The 24,958-nt window shown below is 38.0% G+C and overlaps 1 protein-coding gene and 1 pseudogene across 2 annotated transcripts; both read left to right on the forward strand.

Moving 5' to 3' along the window:
* LOC109715198 (L-type lectin-domain containing receptor kinase IV.1-like) lies at positions 5,831-11,361 on the forward strand. Of its 2 annotated transcripts, XM_020240097.1 has the most exons (3): positions 5,831-7,648; positions 7,753-8,068; positions 10,707-11,361. In XM_020240097.1, exons 1-3 carry the CDS (start codon positions 5,981-5,983, stop codon positions 10,712-10,714), a joined length of 1,992 nt encoding a protein of 663 aa, XP_020095686.1. In that variant the 5' UTR covers positions 5,831-5,980; the 3' UTR covers positions 10,715-11,361. The 2 variants fall into 2 exon arrangements, with proteins under 2 accessions (XP_020095686.1, XP_020095685.1); XM_020240096.1 differs by lacking the exon at positions 10,707-11,361 and having other exon boundaries at positions 5,837-7,648; positions 7,753-8,259.
* On the forward strand, positions 15,410-24,698 carry LOC109715374 (annotated as a pseudogene).

A 24,958-nucleotide genomic window follows, 5' to 3' on the forward strand; every position in this document is an offset into this window, starting at 1 on the left:
CTAGAAATATGCATCAATTAGGATTCGAATTTGGGTCTCGGGTACCAACTAGCAAGTTCTTTGCCACTTGATCTTCGAAAAGGCCGTGCATCGCCACTATTCCGATTCCCCTATATGATTATTATTATTTTTATTATTGTTATTATTATAGGATTTTTAGTTGGTAGCTAGTAATCGATGGGTAGGTTATAAAGATGAAGAATACATCACCTATGCTTTCTCAATATAAAATACAAAAAAAAAAAAAAATTGTAAGAAAAAAGTTTTAAGTGGTTTACTTCATAAAGAAATGAAAATCTAGAATATAATTGCTGTAACATAAACAATACTATCAAAATTAATAAATTTTATTTCAATTTTAGAATTTAAAATATGTAAATCAAACAAGTCCTAAAAGGACCGACCGTCCCTCACGCAAGTGGCAAAAAGGCTTGGTAGTTAGTACCCGAGACCCAAGTTCGAATCCTAATTAATTCACATTTCTAGCCAAAAAAATAAATCTAAAAGGAGTGAATAAAAATTGAGAACAGTTATTCATCTGCCGAATAAATACGTGGTAGTAGTTGATGATAGGCTAAGAATTTGATTTATTAATCTCATTACATACTAATGTTTCTATAGATTGATATCTTCTCTTTTTATTGACATCTTTTATCTAAAATTTGCTATATTCCTTATTATACCTTTGCAATGGTGGATGGGGTCAAGCATTTATCATGGTCAAAACACGTGGATTGAATAAACTTGCAATTGGTCACTAGTTTCCAAAAAACTAAGCTCCTACTCATTGGTGCTGTTTGGATTGGATTCAGGAGGAGAGATAAGGGGCTTATCTCCTCCTCTCTTGTACCAAAAAAAAAAAAAAAAAAAAAAAAAAAGGTGGGTGAGAATAATTTGTTTCACCCATATCTGGTGTGGGAACAAGCTTGTTCCCACCTCTGGGATGAGAGAGAGAAAAATTTTTGTTTTAATTAGAATTTAAATTTTTAAAATTTAAAATCTTAAAATTAAAATTTATAATTTAAATTATAAATTTTAAAGTTTAATTTTAATTTGATATTTATTTTTAAATTTAAATTTTAATTAAAATTTTTAAATTTTAAATTTGATATTTTATATCTTTCAAATTTAAATTTGGTCTTAAATTTAAAATTTAATATTTAAAATTAAAATTTTGAAAATTAAAATTTTAAATTTTAATTTCAAATTTTAAAATTTAAAAGTTAAAATTTAAAATTTAAAATTTTAAAATTTTAATTCAAATATAATGAGAGGGGTAATATCATTATTTTCTATTTATAACTATCAACTATTTTTCTTATTCCATCTTATTTATCCAAACGCTATTTTTCTTATTCCCGGAAAGAATCAAATTTTCATCCAAATACAAAATTGATCTAGTTCTCACTTATGTCTAAACTTGTTCCTATTCCTGGTATAAGCTAGTTCTTACTTATATCGGAACCAAACGAAGCCAATGGCTATACATGTATTATATATTATTACTGGATGAGACTGCCCCTAGCCTGTAGGCCCTGACACGAGGTTAGAATTCTAACTCTTCTAGAAAAAAATCCATGGAGCTGAAATGAAATAGTTCATTATCGATTGGTGGAATAAAATCGTTCATTATCAATCTCACAATAAATTCTAACACTGCATTGACCTCAATTAATTGAATCTTTCATTCTCAATCTGAATCCATTAGCCCTAACCAGGTTTCAAAAATTAAAAATGATAGACTCGAGTTTTTTTTTTTTAAGTTGACTTAAGCTTGACTGAGTCTATTCGTTAATTCTTAGTAGACTCTATCGGGTCTTGTTATGACAAACGCACAAACGAAAATAAAATGATGAATACAAAATTATCAAAACACAAGCAAAAATAATAGAACACACAGATTTACGTGAAAAAAATTTTACAGGAAAAAAATTATGGGCGAGGGAAGAGAGAACTTTACTATCGAAACGAAAGGGAATACAATGTTTTTCAGATTACAACAAATCACGATCACACGCCTCTAGGATAAAAACGAAGAGAAAAATTCATAACGGATTTCGAATCCGATCCATATCGTGGGGGGCTCCGCCCCCAGCCCGAGCCCTCCCCTACCCACTACTGACATTCATTTTTCCTTCACAATTTAATTTTCCAATTGGTCGCACCGCGAAGCTGTCGGCGAGTCGTAAACCCGAAATAGATTTCGAGTCATATCTAACAGGTCTCACGGGATTATCTTACACCGGACCCATTCTGAATGTATCTCGATATTATCTGAACCAAGTTAAATTCGAGTAGAATTTTTTTTTATTTTCAGAAACATTATAATTAATTAATGCTCAGATGTTATTTTTGTTGTATTAAGCTACTGTTCTACTAAGTAGATAGAAAATATTTACTATCAACGTTTTAGTTCTTTGATATATATATATATATATATATATATATATATATATAAAGGTAGCAATATCTAAGCCTACAACTCTAGACATCAAAGTTTATGAAGTTAATGGTAAATATTCCAGCTCCTCTAGTTTTTATTTTTATTAGGGGAAACTTCAAAAAACCCGCATGTGGTTTCCAACTTTCTCACTTTAGTACCCTGTGGTTTAAAGTATATCAATTTGTTCTCCTGTGGTTTTGTTTTTATCTTTTCTATAGCTTTTCTCTTAATATTTCGTTAAATTATATACAAAAAAACATCAGATATCCATCTAGATTTATCTAATATTTACTTTAGTACCCTTTAATTTTAATTTTGTCACTGATTTAAGAAAAAAAAATAATAAAATTGGTAAAAAAAAGAGAAAAATAAAACCACAGGGGATAAATTGATACACTTTAAACCATAGGGTACTAAAATGAAAAAATACGAAACCACAGGGGTGGTTTCTGAAGTTATCCCTTTTTATTATTTCTAGGATTAGTCTACAAATGACTAGTGATTTTTTTTTTTTGGAAAAAAAGAAAGCAAGCCATATATTCGTTTTATTTATTGGAGTTTCAAAACTGAAGTTAATTATCAATTTCGATGCATGTCTACCACTTATCTTCTATCTCTTTCATTTTAAAATTATTTTCAATGGGAGGGATCAATAGCTACATATATGCCTTTCCATCTGCTCCTACCATTGTTACGTTTCTCAAGCTCTGTATATTTAGCATGTTTAATTAGCTAATGTTAAGCTTGTTGCACATAGATTACTATTCTTGAAACAACAAGAGGTTTTTAAGGTGAGAATTTTTTCTCTCCATATTTTTTGCTCTATATTAATGTAACGCCCCAATAGTCCCACATCGGATGGGATACTGATTCTGATCGATTTATATGAGTCATACATGCTAGGTGCTTAAGCATTTTGGGCCGATGGTTTGGGCCCAACGAGTTATTATTGCTGGCGGGTCGGGTCGTTATAATTGGTATCAGAGTCGAATACCGGCCGGAAGTGTGAGAACTAAGTGCTATGCGGGATAAAGTGCTACACTAACGGGTTTGGTGGGAGCCACCTCTAGAATCTCACATCGGTAATGGTCCTGATTTGTCTGTCTGTGATCTGATTTGGACCCGACGAGCAAGTCAGGGACCACATCGGATGGGATACTGATTTCGATCAGTTTATATGAGACCTCCTGGTTTGTCTGTCTGTAATAACCGCGCTTAAGTATTTTGGACCGGTGGTTTGGGCCCAACGAGTTATTGTTGCTAGCGGGTCGGGTCGTTGCAATTAAACTGCCAAAACTATTAGTCTCGTGTATGACTACATTAAGGGCGTGTTTGGTTCGCTTCTTTTTCACCCTGAAATCGGAATCGGAATGGATAAATCCGTTTGTGGGTGTTTGGTACGCGGGAGTTCCATTCCGATTCCAATTCCCGAGTGGAATGGGAATCCCCCAATCACCTCTTTTTTCAATCCGGCCTAGGAGGCCGGATTGAAAGTTGAATCCGGACGGAATGAATATTTATTCGGATTAAATTTATTTTTTCAACTTTTTTAATTAAAATATGAGTTAAAATTTTAAAATTAAATATATAATTTTAAATTTTAATTTAAACTTAAATTAAAANCTACTGTTCTACTAAGTAGATAGAAAATATTTACTATCAACGTTTTAGTTCTTTGATATATATATATATATATATATATATATATATAGTAGTAGCAATATCTAAGCCTACAACTCTAGACATCAAAGTTTAAGAAGTTAATGGTAAATATTCCAGCTCCTCTAGTTTTTATTTTTATTAGGGGAAACTTCAAGAAACCCGCCTGTGGTTTCCAACTTTCTCATTTTAGTATCTTGTGGTTTAAAGTGTATCAATTTGTCTCTATGTTGTTTTATTTTTATCTTTTCTATAGCTTTTCTCTTAATATTTCGTTAAATTATATACAAAAAACATCAGATATCCATCTAGATTTATCTAATATTTACTTTAGTATCTTTTAATTTTAATTTTGTCACTGATTTAAGAAAAAAAAAATTGGTAAAAAAAAAGAGAAAAACAAAACCACAGGGGACAAATTGATACACTTTAAATCACAGGATACTAAAATGAGAAAATACGAAACCACAGGGATGGTTTCTGAAGTTATCCTTTTTTATTATTTCTAGGACTAGTCTACAAATGACTAGTGATTTTTTTTTTGGAAAAAAAGAAAGCAAGCCATATATTCGTTTTATTTATTGGAGTTTCAAAACTGAAGTTAATTATCAATTTCGATGCATGTCTACCACTTATCTTCTATCTCTTTCATTTTAAAATTGTTTTCAATGGGAGGGATCAATAGCTACATATATGCCTTTCCATCTGCTCCTACCATTGTTACGTTTCTCAAGCTCTGTATATTTAGCATGTTTAATTAGCTAATGTTAAGCTTGTTGCACATAGATTACTATTCTTGAAACAACAAGAGGTTTTTAAGGTGAGAATTTTTTCTCTCCATATTTTTTGCTCTATATTAATGTAACGCCCCAATAGTCCCACATCGGATGGGATACTGATTCTGATCGGTTTATATGAGACCTACATGCTAGTAATAATAACTATGCTTAAGCATTTTGGGCCGGTGGTTTGGGCCCAACGAGTTATTATTGCTGGCGGATCGGGTCGTTGCAATTGGTATCAGAGTCGAATACCGGCCGAAAGTGTGAGAACTAAGTGTCATGCGGGATAAAGTGCTACATTAACGGATTTGGTGGGAGCCACCTCTAGAATCTCACATCGGTAATGGTCCTGGTTTGTTGTCTGTGATCTGATTTGGACCCGACGAGCAAGTCAGCGACCACATCGGATGGGATACTGATTTCGATCAGTTTATATGAGACATCCTGATTTGTCTGTCTGTAATAACCGGGCTTAAGTATTTTGGACCGGTGGTTTGGGCCCAACGAGTTATTGTTGCTAGCGGATCGGGTCGTTGCAATTAAACTGCTAAAACTATTGGTCTCGTGTATGACTGCATAAGAGTAATTTGAACAAGGTATATATAATTTGGCAGATAACAAAGATATTAATAATGTAGCTAGGGAGCAATCACATTCTATAGGGTTGATGTGTCTACGTGTAGGCCAATTGAGTTTCTTTGCACACAAGGCAAAAGACTTTTTGAACGCCCCCATTTTTACGGCAATTTGTTGTATTAATTTATTAGTTTTCTTTGTCTCTAATTTCAGTTTGGTCAACAAATTGTCACTGTCCTCATGACCCAGGGTCAACTTAATATTTTGGGGCGTAAAAATGAACCCACATTGTGAAAGCTGCTAGATTCGAGGAATTAGAAAATTTTAAACATTTTTATGTAGATAATTATTTTAAGAAACAATCAATTAGAGGAATACAAACTTTTTTTTTTTATTTTATCAATTTTTTTATTAAAAGTTATTGTTGTTTTTTTTTTTTATTATTATTAGACATAGAGACATAAGCGACATTATTGCTTCTTTGAGACTATACTTGAAGGTTTGCATAACTGTTTCATCCATGTTACTAAAGTTTCCATCCTTCCTCTTACTTCTTCACCTTCTCCTTCTCCTTAAGCTTGTAGCTTCTTCTCCTACCGAAGAATTAAACTTCACCATCAATGGATTCTCCGGAGCCAACCTCACCCTCGACGGCGTCGCGACAGTATCCTCCCATGGCCTCTTAATCCTAACAAACAACATTGTTGAACAAAAAGGCCACGCCTTCCACCCTTCCCATCTTTGCTTCTGCCGCAACCACTCCGACGGAAGCATCCCCTCCTTCTCCACCACCTTCGCCTTCGCCATCGTCCCCGAGTTCACCAACCTCGGCGGCAACGGGTTGGCCTTTGTAATCACCCCCTCAACAGACTTCTCCGAAGCCCAACCGGCCCAGTTCTTGGGCTTGTTCAACAGGAGTAGCAATGGCCGCGCCACCAATCATGTCGTCGCCATCGAGCTCGACACGGTACTCAACGTTGAGTTCCAAGACATCAATAACAACCACGTCGGGATCGACATCAACGGGATGCGGTCCAACGAGTCAAGCGCCGCCGGGTACTATGCGGACGATACCGGAGAACTCAGGAACTTGACCCTCATCAGTGGCAAGGCCATGCAAGTGTGGGTCGACTACGACGGCGTAGATTCGATGCTAAACATTACGCTCTCCCCTATAAACGAAATTGGAACGCCGACGACGAAGCCTACCAAACCGTTGATGTCGTTCACGGTCAACATCTCCGCTGTGCTGTTAGACTTGCCCGTGCACGTGGGCTTCTCCTCGGCGACGGGCTCTATGACGTCGTCACACTATGTCCTCGGATGGAGCTTCGCCATGGGCGTAGGTCATGTTCAGGCCCTGCCCCTCGACTACTCGAAGCTGCCCACGATCCCCCGCTTGAATCTCAAACGCCACAGGTCGAGAGCTCTGGGCTTGTGGTTGGCCGTGGCTTCTTTAGTGTTTGTGCTGTTGGTGACGTTTGTGGCGTTCGCTGCGGCACGGTGGTGGAGCAAGTACGCGGAGCTGCGCGAGGATTGGGAGGTGGAGTTCGGGCCTCACCGGTTCTCGTACAGAGACCTCTTCCGAGCCACCAACGGGTTCGGCGAGAGGGAGCTGCTGGGAGTCGGCGGCTTCGGGAGGGTCTACAGAGGGACGTTGCCGAATTCTGGAGCGGAGGTGGCCGTGAAGAGGGTCTCCCACGAGTCACGGCAGGGGATGAGGGAGTTCGTGGCAGAGATCGCCAGCATTGGCCGCCTCCGCCACCGCAACGTCGTGCAGCTGCTCGGCTACTGCCGCCGCAAGGGGGAGCTTCTCTTGGTCTACGACTTTGTCCCCAACGGTAGCCTCGACAAGTATCTGCACTACGGTCGGGCTCACAAGCCGGCTCTCGGGTGGTCCCAGAGGTTCCGAATCGTGAAGGGGGTCGCGGCGGGGCTTCTCTATCTTCACGAAGAGTGGGAGCAAGTGGTGGTGCACAGAGACATCAAGGCGAGCAATGTGCTGCTGGACAGCGAGATGAACGCCAAGCTGGGAGATTTCGGTCTCGCGAGGCTGTACGATCATGGGATCAATCCGCATACAACCCACGTGGTGGGGACGATGGGTTATCTCTCGCCGGAGCTTGTAAGGAGTGGGAGGGCAACCACCGCCACCGACGTGTTCGCCTTCGGAGTTTTCATCTTAGAGGTCGTGTGAAACAACTATTTTTCTTCGTCAATCTTAGACTGTTAGTTAGCAAGCTAGGGAATGAATGTAGTGTCGCATGTTTTAATATTTTATATATTCAACAGGTTGCTTGCGGGCGGAGGCCGGTGGAGGAATTGGCCGTGGGCCCGCAAGGGGAGCAACTCATGTTGGTGGATTGGGTGATCGAGAATTGGCGAGAGGGTTCGATTCTCGACACGGTGGATGCCGGATTGGGAGGAGAGTACGCGAGGGAGGAGGCGGAGATGGTGCTGAAGCTGGGTCTGATGTGCTCGCACCCGCATCCGGAGGCGCGGCCGAGCATGCGGCTGGTGGTGCAGTACTTGGAGGGCCGCGCGGCGCTCCCGGAGCTGTCGCCGGATTATCTCTACTTCCGCAACCTATCATTGGGCTACAACGAAGGTTTTGATGATTTTGTCATCTCCTATCCATCCTCCGTGCCAAGTGCATCTATTTTCTCCGGAGAAAAATGAACATTGGCTTTGCAATTTTTTTTTTTTTTGAAAAATAGATAGCATATTATCTAATTTTATTTATTAAAAAGTAAATTAAGCTACAAAAGTAAGATAAGGAACCTCCGAATCAAACTGAAACAAAAAAAAAAAGGGAAAAAAAAAGTTATCTATGATGCGCAGTTATCTACAGTTTGTATGAATATAGAATGCCACGTATTCGGATCATTCTTAATGTTACTGTGGACTGCTGCACTATGCGCGAATGCCTAAGTTTACCACAATCCGTTCTGAATTCTTCAACCCGAGCTATACTTTAAAAAAAAAAAAATTGATTTCTAGTAAGAATAATTATTTTAAGAGAAATACTTTTATACATCGGCCAATTTAAATCTGACCATTCAATTTTTGAGATTAAGATTGACTTTTACACAATGGTAACCTGCTCAACAAGTTACCAATCAATCATAAAGATAATATTTGAAACTATGCATTAGCTAATTATCAAATTTGATAATATCCAACAAATCTTCATTTCCTAATTTAATTTTGTTACTTACCAACTTAGATAATAGCTAATTTCATAAGTGATAAATTTTCATAAATTCGAATTTAAAATTTAACTTGAGTTTAAACTTTATATTTATAATTGTATAAATTAAATTTAAATTTTAGAAAGAAAAAATTTATAATTAAACGAGTAAACATTTCAATTCAAATTGTCAAATTCAATATTAAACTAACAAGAAAGTTCAAAAATTAATGTTAATATCTTTAAAATTGTAATTTAAGTTATAGTGTATTTATACACTTTTATTATTTATTTAAATAAAATATTTCTACATTTTAAAGTAAGTTGAAATTGTTAATTCAATTTTGAAAAACAGCACTAAATTTCAAAAATATTGATCAAATTTAAATTATAAATTTAGATTTAATTTATATTATACTTAAAAAATAAATTTTGTTAACTATTTAAACATAAAGTTTCGATGTTTGAAAATTAATTTTAAATTATAAATTACTAAATTTATGACTCAAATGCAATCATAAATTATTATTAAAATCGGCTTTAAAAATAAATAATTTAATTAAAAATTTATTCTTTCCATAATTTAAGGGTAGTATGCAAAACTTTTCAATATTAGTTATTTAATTTTTTAATATTAGCTCTTTGTTTTTTCATAAAAACCCCTAGATCACATACCTGGTGACCGGTACTTCTTGTGCAATAGCAGATCATCTTTTTTTATACATAAATCTTAACCCTTCATTGATTAAAAATAAACGGCTAAGATTACAACAGAGTATTGAAGCATTGCTCTTCTTTTAATAATACTTAACACAAGCATCAATAAATATATATTTTAGCATCAATTTAAACTAATTATTATAACAGTTCTAAACAATCGATATATAGTTTAGTTTAAATTAAATCATTTTTTTTCCCATCCAATCCTCCAAAAATTGAATTACAATTCTATATTCTTCATATTTTTTAGATAAAAAAAATACTATTTTAACTTAGTAAACAAAAATTTGGGAATAGAGATAAAAAATAATATTATCAAAACAATCCAGCTATATTGCTGCTGAATCTAAATATAAAAAATATTAATAATATAAAGATAAGTTTTGTCCGATTTAAGTTTGTTAATGTCAAATTTATTTCAACAACAATTTGATTCTTTATTAGAATTTTAAGTACGTATTCAAAATTGAGTAAATCCCCGAAACTGGGCCCAAGAAAAAAAAAAAAAAAACCCTCTACCATCTTAGGCCAACTAAAATCCAGCCCCACTCCCCACTAGAGGAACAAAAACAAATCAAAAAAAAAAAAAAAAAAATCAAACCTCCCTCCCTACTCACCCTTAGTAACAAATTTGTTTCAGAATTATTTTTATTCCACTTTATGCCTAATAAAAAAAATTGTAATCTCTCTATTTCAAAATTAGCGTTTGGATATAAAGATGAGAATAATGGCTTATTCTCCACATTATATCAGAACCAAACACTATCAAAATGTACTAGTGCATGAAAAGAGAGAATAGAAAAGTTTTCTTCTGAATTTATGGAAGACAAAAGATGAATAAAAAAATATTTAGAAAGAGAGTTCTAGTGGAAATTAGAGAAGAGGAGAGGGATGTATTTTTTTCATAATAAATTTTATTCCTTCTGTATACATTTTATTAAGAAGTCATATTTATGATAAAAATTCGGTATGAATACTTTCGTTATCTCAATAATTAATATATCGGAGCAAGTACTGATTTACAGTAAATGATGTCAAAATGAATTTTGAATTCTCAAGCCTCAACAGCAATGCTAGCGGACACTAGAGTGGTTTGTTCCAAATCGTATAGTTATGTATTTATCTTTCTCCACATGATTAAAGTGTACGAAGACCAAACTAACTATCCAATATCCCTCTAGTTTTGTCTGAATTAACTAGTTTAATAATTATAATTATTTTGTAGTTAAGATAATTAATAATCTACGAACTAAATAAGCTGATAATTTTTTTAAAAAAAATTTAAATTTTAAGTAATTAAGAATAATTTAAATTAACAAAATAAAAAACCGTGCAGGGTCTTAATTCAAACGACTCAATAGTTGAAGGGGTTCTTCGTGCATCTTCTCGCTTAGATATTCAAGTAGCTTCTGGAGATTTCGAAAAGAAGTGCGAACAGAGCGCGCGATGCAGGTTCCGAATCTTTGAAGGGGGTTGCTACGGGGCTCCTCTATCTTCACGACGAGTGGCAGCAAGTTGTTGGTGGATTGGGGCTCGATTCTCGATACGGGGGATGCCGGATTGGGAGGAGGGTACGCAACGGAGGAGGCGGAGATGGCGCTGAAGCTGGAGCTGACGTGCTCGCACCCGCACCCGCACCCGCACCGGCACCCGTCGGCGCGGCCGAGCATGCAGCTGGCGGTGCAGTACTTGGAGGGCCGGGTGCCGCTGCCGGAGCTGTCGCTGGCTTAGCCCTGCTTCACCAATCTATGATCATTACCTCACAAGGAGGGTTTTGACGATTATGTTGTCTTCTATCCATCTTCCGTGCCGAGTGCATCTACTCTCTCCGGAGGAAGATGAATGAATATTAGCCATGTACGGATCGGATAAAGAGAGGTTCGTAGGAAAAAAGATATCTTTGGACTGTATGAAAGTAGAGAATTAGCCGTGAAAAAGTAAAATAATTTCTGCCAAATGGCATGCCAAACAGATATATTGCTTTTAATTTTGTTTGTTGATCTCTTTTATTTAATTGATGAGATTGTGGCAAATTGAGCATTTGGAGTTAATCTCGCTGGATTAATCCCGACTCTAAATGCTTGGATTTTGCTTAGTTGTTGGTACAAACCACTTTTGCCCGCAGTTTCTTTTTTTTTTTTTTTGAGAAATAAGGTAGCAAGCTACCGGCTTCATTCATTAAGTAAAATGAACTGAGCGTACAGAGATGGAAGCAGCTTAGGCTTCCGAAATACAAAAAATAACAGACAAAAGGCCAAAAAAAAAGGGAAAAGAGGTGAAAGGGGAAGGTTAGAGAAAGAGGGATAAGACAAGTGTCGCTTCAGTTCAGCACGGTCCAGCTGGTCAAAAGGAGTTTAACACGTTCGAGAGAGCGAGTCGCATCAGGTGGAATTGTCTGAAAAACGGAGTTGTTTCTATCCCTCCAGACCACCCACCAGATCGCAGCCAGAAGAGTTAGTCCTCGCATTCTTGACGATTCGACCGGAGAGGCAGCTAAATTGGACCAAAGACTACGAACGTCTCCAAGGGTGTCACTTGGTATATCTAGTCCATCCACACTGAGAAATAGGTATCGGACGTAGACACAGTTACTGAAAATGTGGTCGCAGCTCTCCGTTGATATAGCGCAGAAAGCGCATTGTTGGTCAACAGGCATGCCTCGTTGGTGCAGTCTATCGGAAGTGAGTAGTCTCTTCCGAAGTAATAGCCAAATGAAGACTTTGATTTTGAGGGGAATTTTTAAACGCCAAGTATGCTGGTTCAACGGGGTTCGCTGTCCCGCGTAAGTAAGGAACTGGTAGAGAGATTTGACTGTGAAAGTTTGATTGGCTGTCCACCTCCATTTATACGAGTCTGGTCTGTCGCAAGGGGAGCGGTGTAGAAGCAAGTTTTTTAATGTCGTCAGCCGTGTGCGTCGTTCAGCAGAATTGACTATCGGGAAGCCGCGGCAGATGAAACGCCATCTCCATCCATTTGCGTTCCAGCACTGAGATATTCTGGCCTCCTTGTTCGTAATAGCCATGAAAATATCCGGAAAGAGGGTCCGGAGGGGGGTTTCTCCATACCAGATATCACACCACATCCTGATGTTCTGGCCATCCCCTAGGTCGTAGGTTACACCGCAGATGAAAATTTCGCGGCATCGTACCACTCCTTTCCACCACTGCGAGTAAGGGGCGAAAGCTCTGCCCTCATGTAGTGGCTTTCTTCTGACGTAGTAGAGGGATCTGATCAGTTTGCACCAGTGCAGGTTTGGTTCGTTGAAGAAGCGCCACCACCATTTGGTCAAGAGAGCCGTATTCATGGATGCCATGTCTTTGATGCCTAGTCCGCCTTCTCTCTTGCTTTTACAGGTGGCTTTCCAGTTGACAAGACAGGCGCCACCGGCGATTTTGGAGCACCATTTCCAAAAGAATGCTCGTCTTAAGGCTTCAATTCGATGTATTACCCACTGTGGTGCTTTGAAGATTGAAAAGTAGAATAGTGGTAGGTTAGAGAGAACCGAGTTGACGAGCGTAAGCCGTCCCCCAAGGGAGAGTAATTTGGCTTTCCATCCTTCTATTCTCGCTTCTATACGATTGATAACCGAGGCCCAGTCCTCCTTGCGGAGTTTCTTGTTGTGTAGCGGCAACCCCAGGTAGCGGAAAGGTAGCTTTCCAACTTTACAGCCTAAGATGTTGGCTAGTTTCTCAGCTTTGCGTGGGTTAGACCCAATATAGTAGAATTCCGATTTGTCCAAGTTGATTTTCAGACCCGAAGCCCATGCGAAGATTTTCCAAATGAACTGCAGGTTCTGCATGTAGCGTTTTCTTGGCTCGCAGAAAAAGATTGTGTCGTCGGCATATTGAATAAGCACCGTCTGGCAATCGTCCGATGGTCCGATACCGCGTAATAGGTTGTTTCCTCTCGCAGTCTCCGATAACCTGGCTAGACTGTCGGCTACCAGTAAGAAGAGGTAGGGAGAGAGAGGGTCGCCTTGTCTTAGCCCCTTCCTAGCTTTCATCCAGTTAGTCGGGGTGCCGTTCACTAGAACGGCCACTTTAGCGTTGCAGATACATTGTTCGATCCAACCCCACCATTTATCAGTAAAACCTAGCCAATGCAGTACGCTTTTTAGGAAAGACCATCTGACATTGTCAAATGCTTTCTCGAAGTCTACCTTGATGCTTGCACATTCTCTCTCAGTTTTTGAACACCAGTTTATTAATTCACTTGCAGTGACGAACGAATCGGCCAATAGTCGGTCCTTGAGAAATGCTGATTGCGAAGAGGTAATGATGGATGGCAGAGCGAGTGCGAGTCTATTGGCCAATACTTTGGAGATGATTTTTTGGATTCCATTGATGAGGCTAATGGGGCGGAAGTCTTTGGCTTTACGCGCTCCTTCTATTTTAGGGATGAGGCACACGAAGGAATAGTCGGTCGGTCCAGTGAAGAGTTTATCTTCATGGAGTTCAATGAAAACCCGAAAGATATCGTCCTTAACCGACTCCCAGAAGGTTTGGAAGAAAAGAAGTGGGAAACCGTCCGGCCCGGGGGACTTATCACTGCCAAGTTGAAAGGTAGCTGTCTTAACTTCGTCTAGGGTGAAAGGGGAAGTTAGTGAGTCAGGATTGACTAAAGTATTGGTTTGGTAAAGGCCACTCCAATCTCCAAAAGAAGGTGGGTTGTCCGCTGCTTGCCCGAACACTCGCTTGAACGAATGGAAAAAGTAGGATCTCTTGAGCTCTTCGTTGGAGATTTGCTGACCCGCATCGTCCTCGATGACGTCGATAGTGTTGTTGCGCGTTCGTCCGTTAGCCACGGCATGAAAAAATTTGGTGTTGCCATCACCTTCCCTTAACCAGAGCTGTTTGGCCCTGGTCTTCCACAAGATTTCCTCCTCCTCTAGGATTAGCGAAAGGTGTGACTTTAGCTCAGCCCGTTTAAGTAAGGCTTCCTGGGGCAAGTCTTGCTTTTCCTCGAGGTGGTCGATGCTCTGAAGTTCGGTCATTAATTGTTTCTTGGTTAGCGAAATGCTGTGGAAGTGAGTCCTGCACCATTCCTTTATTCGGACCCTGCAGTGTCTGAGCTTGGCCATTATAGTGAGGATCGCCGAGTTCTTGCGACCAGTTTCGTTCCACCAGAGAGGTACATTGGAAAGAAAATCCTCCTTTGTGAGCCAGACCCGCTCAAACCGAAATCTTCTAGGCACAGGGGAGCGCCCCGTATTGAGAACAATCGGGGTATGGTCGGATGTGATCCTGGGAAGAGCCTTGACCTTACAGAGAGGGAAAGATTGGTCCCATTCCGTTGAGACAAGGAATCGATCAAGCTTGGCCAGAGTGGGTGTGAGTTGCATATTCGACCAAGTGTAATTTTGGTTAGACAAAGGTAGGTCTATGACTGCGAGATCAGAGATGAGATCCGTGAACATGGACATAGCTTTATTACTCCACGGTTTGCCTTTCCTTTCCGATTGATTTTTAGTGAAGTTGAAGTCCCCGCAGATTGCCCAGTTTGAGGTGCATGAGGCATGAAGAGATTTGAGTTCTGAGCAGAACTCCTCTTTGCCGTCCCACGCTGACGGCCCGTAGACGTTGGTGATGTAGAAGGGCTTTCCACTAGTGACATGAGTCAAGTGTAGAGTCAACGAGAGCTTTCGCACTAAAACCTCGTCGCACCTGAAGAATTTCGAACTCCAGCAAGTGATAATTCCACCGGAGGCCCCAAGTGCCGGTATAAAGTGACACCTGTCAAAGCTAGAGCCGCAGCAGGAACGGAGAAAAGACCGAGATACTGAGTCCACTTTGGATTCTTGGATACAAACGACAGAACAGAAGTAGCTGGCGACGACGGACTTGACAGAACGACGCTTAGCAGGGTCGTTAAGACCCCGTACATTCCAACATAAAATGTTAAACATCAAGAACAGCAGCACACACTAAAAAGGACAAAAAACTACAGCCTACAGCGTCCAAGGTCTACAGTCTACACGTCCGCACGGATGAACTTGCGGAGCTCCTTGGCTTCAGCGTCAGAAAGAATAACCCCGCAGAGATGGCTTTTCGACCCGATTCTCTTCCTGTTCCATTTGTGCGTCGTGTTCCGGGTGCATGGCGATTTGCCCTCGAGAAGTCGCTCTTTCCTGCGCATCGCCCTGCCGAGAGTAGAGTCAGACTTCAGGTTGTTGAGTCGGGCGCTCGACCTAGGCAGAGCATGTTCGACGCCAGGGTCAGTTCTAAGGTTACATAGTCGCGCACTCGACCTAGGCGGAGCGTAGCCGGTGCTGTAGTCGTTGGATCCGAGCAGGCCCGAGTGGGGAGTCTCCTGGAAGGATGGAAGGGGCGATTCCAGCAAGAATGGGGGGGCCACACTCGGGCGTCCGAGAGTGGAGGTGCTCTGGCGGCAGAGTGGGATGGTAAGTCCAGCGTTCGGGGCCACATCACAGGTTTGGAGGTCCCTCCCACCCCCTTCGTCGCAGGCCCCTACAAGTGTTAAGCTGGCAGCAACAGTTGTCGAATTATCCAAAGGCCAAGTAAGGGTTAGTATCTGAGGCCCATAGGAGGCCTTGAGCATCACGGGCCCGCAGTTTCTTAACTATTCTATTTTGAATACTAATGCCTTTTTAAAATGCTTATCTCTACTTAATTCATAATTTTCTATGTTTAAAGTTGTACTTTGGATGGTTTATTTTTTGGTTACTCATGATTTCTTCATGGGGTGATAATGGAATTTTTGCTGAGACGATGTTATAGCTGTCCATAATCATATTTGTGATTTATATTTTTCTTTTTGTTTTTCTATGAACAATTAAACGTGCACTGTGTATATGTTTGTAAATTTAATTTATAATGATTGATTGTAAAAATATTATTCCATTCTTATTTTTGAATTGTTGGGTGTGATTTTTTTATTCTTACTTTGTTGTTGCTTCGGGACACACCTTTTCACATAACTTCTCTTCACACATTTTTTTGGTGAAAAGGCGCTTAATAGAAAGCAAACCTTCATGAGACCGATCTTGTCAGAAGCCAGCAGGAAAGAAATAGCATTACTATTGGGGTCACTCTCTTGTGAAGCTCTCTCCCCCAACAACCACTGTTTGGTATTCAAAGCATCTTAAAAGACATTTTGTAGAACTACTATTATATTTTACTCTCTCTCGCTCTATGTACAGAGAGAGAGAGAGAGAGAGGGGGTAGTATGGTGCCTCCATTATTTATTTTTTAAAAAATAAATTTGGCTGGAAACGTAAATAATTAATTAGTTTTTAAATTTGATATTTCAGATACCATCCATCAAGTCCTTTAGCCAACCACCAATCGTACATCGGATAGTTGATTAAAAGTTTGATGGTTGGTGTTTGGTATTCCAAATTTAAAATCTAATTACTTTGTTATCCTTGCTGACTTTATTATTCAAACATAAACAATATAGATAAAATATTACCTTTATGAAAACTCTATATATATTTAGAGTAATGCTTCTATACTCTTTTTTTTTGGTTACCGTTCATTTACGTGTATTCAACGACTCAGATTTAGTTTTTTTAAAATTGTGACCTGCAATAGCAGGTTACTTTGGGAGAGGTACCGATTACCAGGTACCTCAAAAAATGATATTTTTGTCTTTTAATACATGAGCAATTTAGTCATTTTACATCTACTATATTTTCAATTTTTTTTTTTTTTTTGTTGTTTCCTTTTGCTCTCTCTATCTTTCCTTTTATAATTTGGCATTTCATATAAGGAAATTTCAAATGATTTGACAATAGATCATTGATTAAACTTTAAATAGTAATATAAAATTTCTCTAATTTAATTTACTTTAAATTTAAATTTTAATATTATATTCAAATTTATATTTTAAAAATTTAAGTTTATATAAATACTTTGAAATATGGTAAACAGAAATAATTAGTTGATTACTAGTTCTTCTTGATTTAGGTTGATTTTGGGTTTCGAAAAATTGGTCAGTTTTGAATTTGATATGGATTTTTGAAATCGTCGAGTTCGGAAATAAGTTTTGTGATTGTAGTCAGATTCGAATTCAAATTCCTACTATTTTTTTCTCACCAAAAATTCTAATCTTTTTTAATTTATATGTTTAAATTATATTAAAATATTTATTAGCTCTACAGTTAAATTATTATTCTGTTTAAAATATTATTATCTTTACGGTTCCAAATGTTTTAATGTTATTCGGTTCAATAGGTTAAAATCAGATTCTCGATAGAATAGGTCAAAGTCTGATCAGTCAAATCAATCGGTTCAATTAGTTTTAAATCATTGAAAATTAATTAAATGTAATATAAAATTCCTCTAGAGAAATCTAGTTGTAGAAAATCTTACTCTCTAAGTTTTTTATGCATTACGTTTTAAACTGGTGCGAATAAATTGTATTTTTAAATCTTGATTAGAATTTAGTTTTAAATAGTAATATGAATTCTTCACTTTTAAATTTTAAGTTATTAAATTTTTAAATTTAAATTCATCGTATTTAGAAAAAAACTATTTCTAAATATTCTTATAATTTAAATTAATGCATAATTTGAGAACACTAAAACATTTAAGTAGATTCCTAAATTAATGCCTAATAATTTCATAAATTGGTTAATCAATTAATTTCCTAAATTAGTACTAATTAATGCATAAATTTAGGATCTCAATTAAAAATTCTTTTAAATATTATATTATTTATTCAAAAACTACCTTGATAAAATATTATTTTACTTGCTAAGTATTAAAGTTACATTTTTACCCTCTATTAATCAACAGTTAAGATCTTTTTATATTTTTTTTAAAAAAGTACCGAATCATTTCCATATATTTAACCAAGAAGTCAAAGATTCAAGATCTCTTTCTTTTTTTTTTCTTTTTTTTTTTTTTTTTTTTTTTTTTTTTTCTTGTTTAGAAAGTACTACTGAATAGCCTGTATGATACCGTGAATATAACATATTTTAATAATAAATTTTAATTAAAATATTCATATTATTTTATTCTCTTAATTATTAATTAAATAAATTTAAATTAATAAATTAAATAAAATAATGTAAATTGGTTTATATGGCACATAAATTTTTGTAAGAACTTGTTAGTAAATAAATTATTTTATAAAGGCATATATAAAAAAAAGAAAAAAGTTTAAAATTTTTTTTAAAAAATTTATATAAAATAAAAATGCAGTAAATTTAATAGATATATTAAATATTAGTTATTAGTTATTTAATTTTATTTTATAAAATATTTGGTCAAATTTTGTAGAAATTTTAATAAATATTTTGTTTAATTGACTAAAATAAATCATAAAAAATTAAAAAGTATAAAATTCATTTAAAAATAAATTTGAGTGGTCTATTTCAAATCATCTTAATAGTTGAGGGTGTCTTTACACATTTTTTAACAAAACTTTTTATGGTAAAAATGTATAGAAACTTCTTAAACTTTTAGTTTTTTTGACTAAAGTAATTTATCAAAAACTTTATAAATTTTATCAAATTCATTAGTAATTTCACCGCATTTAATAATTTCAATAATCTTTGATCATTTTAATTTAACTAAATATAAAAATTAAAATAATAAGAAATCAGAACTTGAGTGGGTTTCAATTCAAAAAAAATTATAGTTGAGGAAAATCTATATATTTTTACCTACGAAGAATACTATTTGGTGCACTAGATGTATAAATAAATTTTGTACATTTTATTTTTAAAAATCCGATATATAAATTTAAACTCTAATATTTTTTTATATAGAGGCTTTCGATATAAGATAGATCGTATTTATGAAATTATATTATAATTTTTTAGTATTATTTATTAACGATTAGGGTTGGTACGTGTAATATTATAGACCGGGTGTTGACAAATTATTTTTATAGATGTGGAGTGATTTGAGAGGAGAATCATTTCATACGGGGATGTATAATTGTTAAACACCATATTGATAAATCATTGATGTTTCAAATTAAATTCTATAATATTATGTATATAGATTTTTTATATAGTATAGATTATATCTGTTAAATTATATTGTATATTTATGCTAAGAAAATAAATTAGATGTATATTATATTTTTGTAGATTAGGTGCATCTAATTTTTTTTAAGTGAAAACGGAAGAATCGGAGGACCCTCCAAATCCTTGATACGACCCAACTCTTCTCGTACAATAGGTAGATTCTGAACGGTTGATGTGTGTACACGTATACTCCAATTGGGTTCCGACATTAACTTGGCCGTAGTATGTATATATAATACATGTCTCCTAATTAGAGTCTAATTCTAATTCAATTAGAATTATACTCCTAATTATAATCCATATATGCCAAATTAAATCTAAATTATATATAATCCTAATTAGATTAGGATTTAACTCCAATTTAGATAACTACAAATCAAAACCAAATATAACAATCTCCACCTTGGTTTAATTTGTACTTTAGCTGCCGTTATGTCGAGATCGTCATAAAACTCCACCTTGAATTTAATTCGCCTCAATACTCCTTAACGCTCCGTGCTCCGTCTTCTCCAAATGCCCCATAGGACCTCAAGTGCTACTAACTGCCACCAAGTTCAAATAATATTTGAATTTGGCAATAGTAAGAGACTTAGTAAGCATATCCGCCGGATTGTCCTCAGTACCAATTTTCTTAACAATCACCGTGCGTTTCCCAATCACATCCCGAACAAAGTGAAACTTTACATCGATGTGTTTTGTCCTCTCATGAAACATCTGATCTTTCGACAAATGAATAGCACTTTGACTATCTAAATAAACAATCGTCGGATCTCAACAAGAAGTAAACTCTCCAAATAAGCCTCTTAGCCACATAGCTTCCTTCACACCCTTTGACATAGCAATATATTCCGTCTCCGTCGTAGACAAGGCAACAATAGGTTGTAGTGAAACTTTCCAACTAACTGCACATCCGCCAATAGAGAATACATAACCTGAAAGTGATCTCCTCCTATCCAAATCACCTGCAAAATTCGAATCAACATATCCAACCACACCATCCTTACATCTCCCAAACTCCAAACAAGTGTTAGTGGTATCTCGTAAGTATCTCAAAATCCACTTAACAGCCTACCATTGTCGACGCCGCCCGTCTCACCGCGTCCACAGCCTCCGTCGTGTCCGTCGCTGTCGCCGCCCAAGCCTACGCCGCTCAAGTCGCAGGCCTCACTCCCAAGCTGCCGGTCTCACCGCGTCCGCATCCAAGCCGACGCCGGTCTCCTTGCGTCCACAGCCTCCGTCGTGTCCATCGCTGTCGCCGTCCAAGCCGACGCTGGTCTCCTTGCGTCCACAGCCGCCGTCGTCTCCGTGCCCAACACTGCTGTCGCTGCCGCCGCCGCCATCCAACAAGGCCGCACCCGCCTCGGAGCAAAGAGAAAGGAGAGGAGTTGAGCACCATTTGTTTTGAGTACATGCAAGTGTACCCCAAACTAGGTATCCTGAGTAACTTTTAAAATTAATTTCTTGTTGAATCACATTTGGGATCATAATTTGGTAAGCTTTGTTGACTACATGCAACATTAACTTCTTTTCGAAAATGCAATGTGACTCTTTTGTTATCATAACTTCTTTTGTCATTAGGTTCTTTTTTTTTTATATTTTCCTTTTGTTATTAATTTTATTTAAATATTTTGCTTTAAAAAGATAATAATAATAATAATAATAATAATAATAGTAGTAAGTTTTCGTCCTTAACAAGTTATAGGAGCATAAAACACCCTATAATGTGAGTGCATATACCTATTTTACTATTTTGATTAACCTTTCACATATCGCATTATATCAAGGTGAGTTTAGATACCCAGTTTCTTATCAAATTAGTATAATGAAATTGACAATAGTATCCCGTATAATATACCTAACAAAATAAAAAAAAATTGTATATCCACTTAGCCTTTTTTTTTTGGTTTTTGTTGCTGCATCTCCCAACTAGGTTAAGTTTTTTTAATTTGACTGCTTTACTAGTTACCATTTTCGTCTAATTAATTGGAAGGGTATATTTTAATCATGACCGACTTAATCGGAGGTAGCCCGAATGTAATAAAGATGGCGTAATTAATCGGGTACCTACGGGTACCCGGGAAGCATGAACTCCCTAATCTCTGATCATTTTAAGTCTATTTAAACTAATAAATAAGCGCATTTTCTTTTGATTTATTTAAATCTTTTCGTTTTTCCGCTGTTCATTTTATTGGGAAAACACGCTGCTCTTTATTTTTCAACTTGAAACAATCAGTTTTTATATGACCCTTCTTCTTACAATAACCACAAATCAGATTCCTATGCTTTGACTTTGATCTAGATGTACCTCTATTACCAGAACCCTTCTCCCGAGACCTCCCTCTAGCGACCAAACATTGTCCTGAAGCTCCACCTGTCTCGTTGCTTATCTGTATGTCAATTCTCTCTTTTGAAAGTAAAGAGGATTTAACATCATCGAGGCATAGAGTATCTCGTCCAAACAAGAAAGTCTTACGAAAATTCTTATAAGAGGGCGGTAGAGAACATAATAATAAAAGGGCTTTATCTTCTTCCTCGATTTTGACATTTATCGAGCGGAGATCCATAATAATAGAATTAAATTCATCTAAATGCGACTTAATAGAGGTACCTTCCGCCATGCGCAACATGAAGAGACGTTGCTTCAAATATAATTTGTTGGTGAGAGACTTCGTCATGTAGAGAGACTCCAATTTAAGCCAAAATCCTGCAGCGGTCTTTTCATCTAAGACCTCACGCAATACCTCATCAGATAAACATAATTGTATTGCCGTAAGAGCTTTATCATCAATCTCCTCCTTCTGCTCCGCCGTTAACGAATCGGGCATCTTTTTTTTTCCTAACAGTGCCTTCTACAATACTTACTGCGTCAATATAGCACGCATCTTGACTTACCATAATGCGAAACTGTTAGTCCTGTCAAATTTCTAAATCTCGAACTTCGTCGTCATTTTAATCCTCAAAAGGAATAGAAAGGCTCTGATACCAGTTTGTTAAAATCGGAACGACGAAAAATAGATCCAGAAAATAATTTAATACAAGCAAAGAAAAGATAAGGAAAGAACACATCGATATTTACGTGGTTCGGCCAACGGCCTACGTCCACGGACGAAGACGGAGCAAATACTTTATTAATGTCGAAAAAGCGGAGTACAAGAAGATCTCTCTCAAAAAAACCAAAACGTAATTAGATCCGAAACGCCGCAACAAGAACCTCCAAATGAAGGACTTCTCTCTCACCCATCCGTACAGACCAACAACATGCTTCGATCCTTAATTAATTAGCATGTTGTGTTAACCGGCCGCGTCTCCTTGATGGTACGGACTACCAACATGCATGAATTAATTTGAGCCGCCGTGATCACCAGCCCGAAAGAAGCATAAAGAGCTTGAACTTAATTAAGAGCTTAATTAGGCATGGCTTCACAAAAAAAGAATCACCCAAGCCGTACGGACCACCAAGCAACGTAGACTTAATTAATGGATGGCTTCTTAATTTCGTCGCGGCATCATTAACTTGACTGTAGCATGTATATATAATACATGTCTCCTAATTAGAGTCTAATTCTAATTCAATTAGAATTATACTCCTAATTATAATCCATATATGTCAAATTAAATCTAAATTATATATAATCCTAATTAGATTAGAATTTAACTTCAATTTAGATAACTACAAATCTAAACCAAATATAACACTTTCCACCGTGCTGCTTAATCGGGCTATGTATGTGGGCTTCTCCTCATCGACGGGCTCCATGATGTCGTGACACTACGTCATCGGATGGAGCTTCGCCATGCACGTAGATCAGGCCCCACCCCTTGACTACTCGAAGCTGCCTGCGATCCCCCGCAGGAATTTCAAACGCCGCAGGTGGAGGTCTCTGGGCTTTGAGCTAGCTGAGTTTTCTTTATTTTTCATGCTGTTGGTGACGTTTGTGGCGTTCGCTGCGGCACAGTGGCGGAGCAAGTACGCGGAGCTGTGCGAGGATTGGGAGGTGGAGTTCGGGCCTCACCGGTTCTCGTACAGAGACCTCTTCCGAGCCACCAACAGGCTCGGCGAGAGGGAGCTGCTGGGAGTAGGCGGCTTCGGGAAGGTCTACAGAGGGACGTTGCCGAATTCTGGAGCAGAGGTGGCAGTGAAGAGGGTTTCCCACGAGTCGCGGCAGGGGATGAGGGAGTTCGTGGTGGAGATCGCCAGCATCGGCCGCCTCCGCCACCGCAATATTGTGCAGCTGCTCGGCTACTGCCGCCGAAAGGGGGAGCTTCTCCTGGTCTATGACTTCGTTCCCAACGGTAGCCTCGACAAGTACCTGCACTACGGCCCGGACCACAAACCGGCTCTCGAGTGGTCCCAGAGGTTCCGAATCATGAAGGGTGTCACGGTGGGGCTACTCTATCTTCACGAAGAGTGGGAACAAGTCATTGTGCACAGAGACGTTAAGGCGAGCAATGTGCTGCTGGACGGCGAGATGAATGCCAAGCTGGGAGATTTCGGTCTCGCGAGGCTGTACGATCACGGCATCGATCCGCAGACGACCCACGTGGTGGGGACGTTGGGTTATCTCGCGCCGGAGCTTGCCAGGACGGGGAGGGTAACCACCGCCACCGATGTCTTCTCTTTCGGAGCTTTCGTCTTAGAGGTCCCGCGAAACAATTTTCTCCTCTCCTCCTTTACAAAGCTAGCTTACACTGCCGGCCAGCTAGAATTATAATAACCTTCATGTGTTCGACACTGATCATTAATTTCTGAATTCGAAAATTTTTTTATTTTTTAAATGAAATTTTGCAAAGACTTTCAAACAGCTATTTTCCTCTATCGACCTGAGACTGCTAGGTAGGGATCGAATAACATAGTGCGTACGTTTTGATATTTTATATCCAACAGGTTGTTTGCGGGCGGAGGCCGGTGGAGCAACCGACGGTCGCCCGGCAAGGGGAGCAATTTATGTTGGTGGATTGGGTGGTCGATAACTGGCAGAAGGGCTCGATTCTCGATACGGTGGATGCCGGATTGGGAGGAGAGTACGCCAGGGGGGAGGCGGAGATGGCGCTGAAGCTGGGGCTGATGTGCTCACACCCGCACCCATCGGCGCGGCCGAGCATGCGGCTGGTTGTGCGGTACTTGGAGGGCCACGCGCCCCTCCCGGAGCTGTCCCCGGCTTATCTCTGCTTCACCAATCTATCATTACCTCTCAGCAAAGGTTTTGACGATTATGTCATCTCCTATCCATCTTCCGTGCCGAGTGCATCTACTCTCTCCGGAGCAAGATGAATGAATACTAGCCATGTATGGATCGGATAGAGAATGGTTCGTAGGAAGAAAGATATCTTTGGACTGTACGAAAGTAGAGAAGCCGTGAATAAGTAAAAAATTTCGCCAAATGGCATGCCAAATAGATATCGTGATCATTAATCAAATTGTAAGTCCGTGTTCGAATGGATCATAAAACAGAGCAAAGTAAAAATTTTAATGTGGTTTAAAAATCTTTATAATGAGATGTTTATATACTTCAAAAATATATATATACAACAAAAATAAAACATAGATTATCAAGGTCTGATCGACAAAAACGCTTGGAGCACAAGCA

The sequence above is a fragment of the Ananas comosus genome, linkage group 9, assembly GCF_001540865.1.
Source record: "Ananas comosus cultivar F153 linkage group 9, ASM154086v1, whole genome shotgun sequence".
Classification (NCBI taxonomy): Eukaryota; Viridiplantae; Streptophyta; class Magnoliopsida; order Poales; family Bromeliaceae; genus Ananas; species Ananas comosus.